Genomic DNA, 9145 nt, shown 5'->3' on the forward strand with positions numbered 1-9145 from the left:
AGCCGGCGTTCGCACGGGCAAAAAGCCGAAGCTTAATGGCTCTTAATGACTGCTAGCTGTGCGATCAATGGGCCGAGTTCTACACGTCGAGGTGTTTCGTACAAAGGCCCGGTACAAAAACCGACTGCGAGGTTACCTGGGCTTGCGCCGTTCGGGTCAGGGCACGACGAGATGTATTTGGCTAGACCAATTACTCGCGGAGTTGGGTATGGCGATCGGGGCGAGGTGTTGTTGTTTATGTGTGAACTTCTAGTAGACGCAGATCTTGAGCCGTTCGTCAGTCAGTCGAATTCGGGCGGCCAAACTCTTAACATAACTTTGCGTTGAATTACGCGTGTGACGATCGGGTACCTTTTTGAATAATTTGCTGTGAGTATTCTAAACAAACAAGTTGACTGAAAAAGTATCGTTTTGTTGCTTGGACAAACCGTTAAGCATTGGTAGTGGTTAGCCGGCTTGGTTTCAATATGGACGGCAAGAAACCGGGAAGTTGATTCGTCGTTGATAAGAGTGCGAAGTATGGCCAAGAATGTAAATTAATGGGTAGTGTAGTGTTAGTTTTACGGTATGTTATGGTCACGTTTACGGTGGTTGCTCTCACCCCAATCTAGTTAATTGGTAAACGCTGCTTTGTTTCAACTTTATTAATTCACAAAAGCTGTGAAGAGTTATGATCGAGCGTTGTAGCCTAGCGGTAAACCTTCCGCCTCGTAAGCGGTAGGTCGGGAGTTAAAATTCCGTACAACTATTGATCGTTTCTATCTTGTCGCTCGTGCATTCTGTGCCAAATTGAATTAACGCCATTGTGTGCAGCTCTCAATGCGTCACCTTTTGACCTCCACAGATTCCCAAAATTTGATTTCAATCCTGATATAGTTTCAATCTTGTCGCGCTATCTTGACACGCCCTGAAAATTGATGGAAGTGCGACAACTGGCCAAAGGGATTTCAGATTAGAACGCATTTGACACACGTACATGGTCGACTACCGTAAACATTTGTAATTACAACTCGAAACTCTGGCCAAATTCAATGAAACTTCTGCAACCAAATTCAATGAAACTTCTGCACACTTAGATTTATTTACCGTAGTCGGTAAAAATTTTACCGAAATCTCAACCGCCGAGTGCTCGGTATTCAGCTCGGTAAAAGTTTAAACTCGAGCTCAGTAAACGAAAATCTGACAGCTGGTTTGAACTTTTACAGAAGACCTCGGTAAAAAATTACCGTTTGCTCGGTACATATTCTGAATTTTTACCGTGCTTACGGTAATGCTTTTTTTATGGATTGAATTTATTTTCCTTTCATGTATTGAAATAGACGACAAAATTTATTTTCAAAAAAAAATTTCCTTAAATAAAAAGACACTTACCTGTTATTTTGTTACAATTTATAGTTTAAATTACTTTTATTCTGAAGGTACTCAGGAACAGTCCGACTACAGCGACCACATAAAAAAATGACAGCTACAAAATGACATAAGTTTCAACTCAGAGACTCGGTAGAACTTAACTGAGCTTTCAGTAACACAAGGTTATTAGCTGAGTACTCGGTAATTAAATTACCGAGTACCAATAATTTACCGGAAACTAGGGTTTACTGAGTAGCTCACTGAAATAAGTACTGAAGTACGGTACTTTCAGCGATTGTTTTACCGTAGCTCTGTATATTTACGAAATTCAACTGACAGCTCAGTAAAATTTGATTTTACAGAGTAATTTCAGTAAATTTTTTACCGAGTATTGCGTCCCTGATTTAGTGTGTGGACAATGCCCAGAATGGTTATTGTTTACATTATTCAATGTCAAACATTAAAACACGTTTTTCGCGAACGTCATTAAGCGACATGCGACAAGAAAGCACAACAACGTCGATTTGATCCCTTAGTTAAGGTCGAGGTCAGGTCAAGGTAGTGTATCGTCGCAAACATACACAATTTTATATATTGGCAGGGAATCCATTGAAATCCAGTTCTGTCGATTAGAACGTGTTCAGGGAGGCCAAATCTATCATTACCTTGACGAAACTTAAGCGTTTCCTGACATCATCTTCAAAAATGTCAAGTAACATGTAATAATGTCATGGTATAGAACGGTTTTACTTAACTGTCACCAACTCAGATGCTTCTTAACAGTTTTTATAGGTTCTAATTCATGTCAAATAATAACAAAATGAACAATCTTTAACCATCGGATGTCGCGTGTTTTGGCGTTTCTTACAAGTGTCCTAACAAAGTGTGTACAAAGTACACGTACGCGACTGCCGGTGGGTTAAGGCACCTACCGACAAATTTAATCACAAATCTAAACAAAGATTTATTCGTTTGTTGTTCCGAAACAAATTAACATTTAGATTTTCCCTGATTCATGAGTAGCTCGAAGCAATTTACCGTCCTCATTTCTTCCTCTAAATCATTTCTCGGCCAAGCCTACCTTCTTCTGAATTTAGGTCTGCCCTTTTCCAAAGCGTTTCCACTTCAAATCGATCCCAATTAAATCCCTTCAGCTGATCGCCGCGCAGGGAACAAGTTGTCCTGAAGGCACCTCACCCGTATCCCAAACAGGTGCATTCTCTCGGATGAAATTGTACTGTGCAACTCTCGACAACCTTTTTTGTGTTGTTGTTCTCCCCGTAATCAAGATTCTACTCACGCCAGGTCTTTCGCGTTAGCAGACGACGCTTCTAGCCCCGAGGCGTTTGTTCTACACACAAGCCAAGAGGACGCGACTCGCGAGTCGTCTAACGCACCTTTAGATCGCTGACGATCGGGCGGCTAAGGTTGATGTATAAAACGAACCCCGTCGGAGGATCACGAGCCCAGTCCAGTCGCGGTGTTCCAGAAGTCGAGGTCGCGCGATAACGTGGTGTGGAGAGTCCTAGCTTGCTGAACTGCCCCCGTCCGACTCTGTAATCTTTGGAGAAGTTGAGCTTTGCGTGCTGAAAAGTTGTGCGAAAAAGTGAAAGTTTGCTAGATCAATTTTGTAAAGTTTCGATAACATCCGGATTAGTGGAACCGTCGGTAAAAGGTGAAGAAACGGTTTTATTTATGTCAAGTGCTCAACCTGTACCTACTTATTAATTCATAAGTGTTTACGTCGTTGGTGAGGAAGAAGAAATCGGCTTTAGCTCCTGTGTTTTATATGATTTAAGATTTGCTAGCTGCATTAGCCATCGAACGTAATTAAAAATGAATATTTATAACGCACGTTCTGGAATTACTAATTGACAATAGCTAACAGTTTGCTCAGTGGCGAGTATTGTGACGTAAGAAACTCCCATGTGTATGAGAATTGCAACAATTTCCGTCATGAAACAAAACGATTGAGTGTAGAGTTAGCTGAGCTGAGAATAGAGAAGTATTGTTTGAACTGTTCAACTCAGAAACCTTCAGACTTAACGCAATTGTTCAGAAGGTTATCAAAAGCTTTTTAATACTTTTTTCAACTTTAAATATTTCTCTCAGTAAAAAATACATTATTTTAAAATTAGACGTTTAGACGTTTATTATCATATATTTTATCTAAAAAGCGTCGATATTTATTTAATTGAGTAGTTAATTAATTCAGAGACGTTATCAGATCTGATCAGGTCAGATCAGAGACAAATTATTAGAGGTAGAATTAAACCAGCTGTAATATAATAATGATTTTTTTGTTGAGTAATTTAATAATTTAAAAACAACCTTCAATGTTTTATATCATTTTACATCGATTAATAGAGATTTAGTCACGCCAGTACGAGCTCTCTGCGTTGCTTAACCAGTTGTACAATTCCGGGAAACTGCATTGCAACAAAAGGGCAACAATCTGTGGGAACCTTGGATCAAAAGTCAAGCTGAGATAATGACCGATTCGCTAAAACTGACGCCCATGTCTGGGGTGGGTTGTAATTGATTTAGTCTGTGCTTTTCCACTGACTGTTATCATCTAAATATTAGTCACAGTGGTAGAGTCCATTCTAACCTCAACGATCGATTAACGACAATTTCGCCCTAAACCTCTCACCGGTTCACCTATATTGCCCAAGTTCAAATTAGTCTAAGCCTTCGTTGGGGGTTGACTCGATTTGCAGTACTAATTAGTGCCTTCCCGAGAGCTGGTTTGAGCGTGGATAATTTTAAACACCCGCCAAGTTGATTGCATCACACAGAGTGCAAAAGTTGTGCCAGGTTGTAGTGGCTACAACACACGCAATGATCGACGGTGTTGAAGAGATTTCCTGAGATTACGCACTTGAAACGAGCTGGGGTGTTCCAAGGGTTGCTCAAAGTCAACAGATTCGTGGTTTTGCGCAGAACAGGTTTTAATATTTGATCATTCAAGCTGAATACTACCAAAAAACACATTCATGAATAATCATTGACTCGTAAATCTCTTGTTTGCTTATTTGAACTATTTGCAAATAAGTGTTTTTTTTATTGAAGAGTAAAAGGCCCTATTTGGGATCCCAACTTTTTTTGTCTGTTTGGTTTCTTCAATCACGAACAGATCACAAGATCAGCACAAGCATCGGATAATTAACAGAGTTAGATGATTCCAAATTTTAGAATTCTTCAAAGTCATGCCTAGATCTTCAAATTCCACAGAGACTCTTGTGCTGTGCTCTACAACAATTGGAGCATCTTCTATATTTCGATACCCCTGTGCTCTCTTGTGCTAAGCTTGCTGGTTTTCCTATCTATATCCTATAAATCTAATTTAAAACAGTCCTAATTATTCAAGTTCCTGTTGTTTTGGTAATTTCAGAACCTCAAACCAATCAAAAAAATGAAGCCGGTGATGATCGCTCTGTTGACGGCGAGCTGCCTCTGCTTGTATGCCGTTGATGCTACCGTTGTGGACCCATGTCCTTGTAAGTTGTTTATCCAAAACTTTCGCTAGTCATGGTCAACAAACGGTTTTATTGATATTGTTTTTCTATCTGTTTTAGCATCCAAAAGCTTGGTTCCCATCGAAGAAAATGAAATCGAGATTAGCAACTGCGCCAAGGGACCGTGCAAGCTGAAGAGGAAGACCAAGGTGTCCATCAACCAGAAGTTTACACCGAGTAAGTTTTGCCTTTGGTGTACTTTTTATGTTTTATTAAGCTAGACATCGAAATGATTTTGTAGGATGTAAATTTTCGCCTTCAATTTCCAATAATTTATTTTTAAAACGCGTAAAAAATCTTCAAAATGTGTTTTTTTTTCTCTCGTGAAAATGATTACCAAGTAATGAAAATCCTACATCCAAGGATTTGACAACTATTGCGGCTTTCAGAGCACAAAAACTGAAAAAGTTGCTTTTGAAATTTTATAAAGAAATTTTATTAAGAATTATTGGAAAACCTGCTACTTTACAGAAGATTTCATTTTCCAATTTATCATAGTTTTGTACGTAACCTATCAAATATATAAAAATTTCATCTCAGATGAACTTAAAAAAAGTCTTGATTTTTAATTGCAGTTTCCATGCAAGTAATGGCACTTTTTTTTTAAATTAGAGAAGTTGTTTTTTTTAAGAAGCTGTGAAATTTGCTATAACAATATGATAATTTTAAATCTAACTCAAGCATTTACCGAAAATTAACTGGTTCTTAAGTTTTTTTTTCAAACTATGGAGTGTATCTTATATTGTTTTTTTTCTTCTGTGTTCACGATCCATACAAAAAAGTTTTTTTATATGGGCAAAAGTAATTTAAATTGTTTTCAACTGACAAAAACTCAAAAAAATATTTGCAACAGCCTTAATTTTTCATGAATTAATTGAAATTGTGTCTCGAGTTAAAACAAAAAAAAAAATTGCCTTATTTGTATTAGGCTTAAATAGAAATTAATAACATCTAGTGGCACCATGGAACTTTTCGTTTCGTAGTTGACTTATATTTTTGTAACTTTTCATTTTTTAAAATCATTAAGTATCTGCTTAAATTGTTCCAAATTCAATAGTTCATAACTAAATAAGTCCATTACAATGATTTTAATTTGAGCTCTCAACGAATAAAAACCTCCTCCACTCTTCCCCAGCCGAGAACATCAAAACGATGACGACGACGGTGTTCGCGCAGGTACTCGGTCTGCCGTTGCCCTTCATCGGCGTGGACGGAACTAGCGCGTGCGATTACATCTTCGCCGAGGACGGCGAAACCAAGCTGGGCTGCCCGCTGAAGGCCGGCGTTCCGGTGGTGTACAAGCGCGAGTTTCCCGTGCTGGAGATCTACCCCAAAATGAGTCTGACGGTGCACTGGGAACTGCAGGGCCGGGGCTCCAAGTCGATCACCTGCTTCGAGGTGCCGGCCAAGATCGTTTGAGGGTTGAAATAGTTTTGAGAGGTTTGCAGTACTTACATGAAGAGCCGTCCCGTACAATTATTGTGTAACAGAAGAGTGAGAAATTAAAGGTTATATTTTTAAATAACTAGTTGTTCATTACTCTACTATTATATACGGGGAATCACCAGAGATGAGAGTTGCATGTCAAATCCCATAAACCTGAACAGCGAAAAAAATTCAATTCGCAGCTCTGCGACCAACCAACCAGTCATGTACGTTCTACCGGCAGTCATATCAGTCGTATTCGGTGCCCTGTTGTTGTATTACTGGTACAGCTTTCGTCAACCACTACAGGTGACCTTCGAGCGACTTCAGCAACTCTCCGGGGCCGATGTGGCCAACTTTACCCAACTGAGGCTTCTCGGAACGCCCGGAAGCTTGCAAACCGTCAACGGATCGTGGGAGCTACTGCAAGACTTGGACAACAGTTGGATGTACTCTGTACGAGTGCTGTATATACCGCCACGTGGACAAGCCTTCCAGCAAGTTCCACTACCGTCTCGCACCATCGGAGTATGTGACCTGCTGGCCAAGGCAGCGTACAAATCGTTCTGGGATCAACATCAGTACTCCACCAACTATCCAGATCCCAAAAACCGGTCGGCAATTTGTCCCTTTTCTAGTGGAGCCTACTTCCTGAGGTCAGTTCCGCTGATTGCTGGGGATCTTTTGTGGGTTGGTAGACCGGGGATGTATCGGATGGATTTTTGTCTAGTCAAAGACGGCGTTTTGAGGATGATTGAGGCGTTATATTTCAAGGTTCAGGTGGTGGGAGGAGGTTATTACTATTGAAATAAAAGATATAACGTTGATTACTAATAAAATCAACAATCTAAAATCTCTAAAGCATAAACTGAACAAATGTATTTCATGCGAAGCACTTTGCATGTGAGCAATGAGAATTGATGATCAGTTTTCTCGATACTTTTTGAATTTTTTATCAACCAAACTCCAAATTATAACAAACAAAATCATCAAACAAATCAAACAATTCATCAAATCGATCGTATTTTATTCCCTGTCAAAATTCCGTGCCGTCTTCCTTTGTCAAATTAAATATAATTAACATAACAGTCTTGATTATTCCGCCAAGACCCTCAGTTTCGACAACAGTTTTGTTCACATTGATCTAGACTTCAATTAGAGTTGAGAGACAAATATTTTAAGATAAACTTGTGCACAATATTGAGTTTTTTCAACCGAAACAAAATTGTTAACTTTTTTCACAATTTTCGTGTTTAAGCCATATGAAAATGAAAAAATATTGTTACCTCGTGAACATTTTTTAAACAGAAATATGTTTCCAATGCAAGAAAAAAGTGCAAAAACAACCATCTGAACGCAAATTCCTGACCTATCCGTGGAAAAAGTGGCCGTGTGACGTACGTCTGCCGATCTGTCCCAGGGACCACCTGCCGGGAAGCTTGGAAGAGCTCTCCCGACTCGTGTCGTGACGACAGCCTTGCAAAAGTGTAAATATTTTTAGCACATTTATCAACTGCCCGTAACTCCTTCCCTGATCACCACATAGGACCACTCTGGTGGCAGTCTGGAGAGCTAATCCAGTTGTTTTTTTTTACAATCTTTTTTTTCTGAGCGTCGTCACACATGAACGTGCGTCGGACAAGAGGATTGCTGGGATTGACAGTTGAAATTGAAATTAATGCGTTTGCTAGTAGAACATATCCAAGTCGGCCAGCTCACACGTGGAGGTGTTAATTAGCTTGCACGAAAGTCGTGTGTGTCCGACTAGCCAACTGCGATTTGCATACCCGGCAGGGGTTTCGGATTCACGCGCGCACGGCGGTAGTATAAATTGTGGCGCAAGCCTGGTACATTTCATCAGAATCAACCGTGGAGCGTACCAGTGTGGAACCAAGTTCGGACCAAATCGGATATCAGTGAGACCGGAGTGAAAATGTTCAAACTGTACTTTGTGTTTAACCTGGTGTGCATCTACTTGGCCATCAAGAGTGCGTTCAGTGCGGAAGTGCCGGATCCCAATGTAATTTTAGGACATTACTTGGATTTGATCTTATAGATAATTCTGGATCTACTTCACAGGAGCAGAAAATATCCAACTATCTGTCTTCTGCCGGCGGTTCCGATGACGACGTTGGCAAACGTGCTTCGGCTATGTGGTTTGGACCTCGTCTTGGAAAACGGTTTGTGAACCAGCACCTTCCAAGATCTAAACTGACCTAACCCAATCTTCTTCCAGTACCGTCACACCGGAACTGCACGACGACCTGCTGGAAGAACTGGACGGCTCGCCCATGTTCTACCAAGGTGAAGCTCCCCAACGACTGGCCGCCGACATTGCCCAGGGAAGTCCGTACTTGGTCCTGCTGGTAACTGCCGCTGGTGGCCGGATCGCGAAGCCACAGCCAGTCTTCTACCACAGTGCCACTCCACGTCTTGGACGTCGGGACGCTTCCGCCCAGGATGTTCACTCGAGGCCACCGTTTGCTCCCCGACTCGGTCGGAATCTGCCCTTCTCGCCACGACTAGGACGTTCCTTCGGTGGAGCCCAGACAGTGGACAGTTTTGGGTTCTAAGCGTTGAATTGGATGTCGAGATAATGAATGACCCTCCAACGGGCAGCGAGTGGTTTCTATTGGGTTTGATTTATTTTTTGTATCTCAATATGGCTGGAATCCCAATAGAAGCTGCCCGTTGCCATGGTAACTTTATGTAAAGATCGAATTTTATGTAACTTACAGATTCATATAGTTGTGCAATACGGAATACAATGTTTAGCGATGAAATTATAACACTAGGTTGAAGCCCAACATTTCAAAATCCGAAATTCTTGCAATTTTTGCAGCTCTAACAAT

The 9145-nt window shown here is 40.7% G+C and overlaps 3 protein-coding genes across 4 annotated transcripts; all 3 read left to right on the forward strand.

Annotated features, from left to right (window-relative positions):
- The first annotated feature begins 266 nt into the window (after window positions 1–266).
- On the forward strand, window positions 267–6393 carry LOC6037510 (ecdysteroid-regulated 16 kDa protein). Of its 2 annotated transcripts, none has more exons than XM_038252806.1 (4): window positions 267–369; window positions 4745–4850; window positions 4929–5045; window positions 6004–6393. In XM_038252806.1, the coding sequence occupies exons 2-4, from the start codon at window positions 4766–4768 to the stop codon at window positions 6285–6287; spliced, it is 486 nt and encodes a 161-aa protein (XP_038108734.1). In that variant the 5' UTR covers window positions 267–369; window positions 4745–4765; the 3' UTR covers window positions 6288–6393. The 2 variants fall into 2 exon arrangements, with proteins under 2 accessions (XP_038108734.1, XP_001847416.1); XM_001847364.2 differs by lacking the exon at window positions 267–369 and adding an exon at window positions 2777–3025.
- A 35-nt stretch (window positions 6394–6428) lies between these two features.
- LOC6037511 lies at window positions 6429–7154 on the forward strand. The gene has a single exon (XM_001847365.2). The coding sequence runs from the start codon at window positions 6450–6452 to the stop codon at window positions 7098–7100; it is 651 nt and encodes a 216-aa protein (XP_001847417.2). The 5' UTR covers window positions 6429–6449; the 3' UTR covers window positions 7101–7154.
- A 984-nt stretch (window positions 7155–8138) lies between these two features.
- On the forward strand, window positions 8139–9082 carry LOC6037512 (PBAN-type neuropeptides). The gene is made up of 3 exons (XM_001847366.2): window positions 8139–8313; window positions 8373–8473; window positions 8530–9082. Exons 1-3 carry the CDS (start codon window positions 8227–8229, stop codon window positions 8864–8866), a joined length of 525 nt encoding a protein of 174 aa, XP_001847418.1. The 5' UTR covers window positions 8139–8226; the 3' UTR covers window positions 8867–9082.
- Window positions 9083–9145: the final 63 nt, after the last annotated feature.

Source organism: Culex quinquefasciatus, chromosome 1, assembly GCF_015732765.1.
Source record: "Culex quinquefasciatus strain JHB chromosome 1, VPISU_Cqui_1.0_pri_paternal, whole genome shotgun sequence".
In the NCBI taxonomy this organism is placed as follows: domain Eukaryota; kingdom Metazoa; phylum Arthropoda; class Insecta; order Diptera; family Culicidae; genus Culex; species Culex quinquefasciatus.

Excerpts from the sequence above, each read along its gene's own strand:
- LOC6037510 (XM_038252806.1), top strand. The coding sequence starts at position 4,766 with ATGAAGCCGGTGATGATCGCTCTGTTGACGGCGAGCTGCCTCTGCTTG. Across the intron at positions 4,851-4,928 it reads CGTTGTGGACCCATGTCCTT|CATCCAAAAGCTTGGTTCCC; the intron begins GTAAGTTGTTTA and ends TATCTGTTTTAG. Across the intron at positions 5,046-6,003 it reads CAACCAGAAGTTTACACCGA|CCGAGAACATCAAAACGATG; the intron begins GTAAGTTTTGCC and ends ACTCTTCCCCAG.
- LOC6037511 (XM_001847365.2), top strand. The coding sequence starts at position 6,450 with ATGTCAAATCCCATAAACCTGAACAGCGAAAAAAATTCAATTCGCAGC.
- LOC6037512 (XM_001847366.2), top strand. The coding sequence starts at position 8,227 with ATGTTCAAACTGTACTTTGTGTTTAACCTGGTGTGCATCTACTTGGCC. Across the intron at positions 8,314-8,372 it reads CGGAAGTGCCGGATCCCAAT|GAGCAGAAAATATCCAACTA; the intron begins GTAATTTTAGGA and ends TCTACTTCACAG. Across the intron at positions 8,474-8,529 it reads GGACCTCGTCTTGGAAAACG|TACCGTCACACCGGAACTGC; the intron begins GTTTGTGAACCA and ends ATCTTCTTCCAG.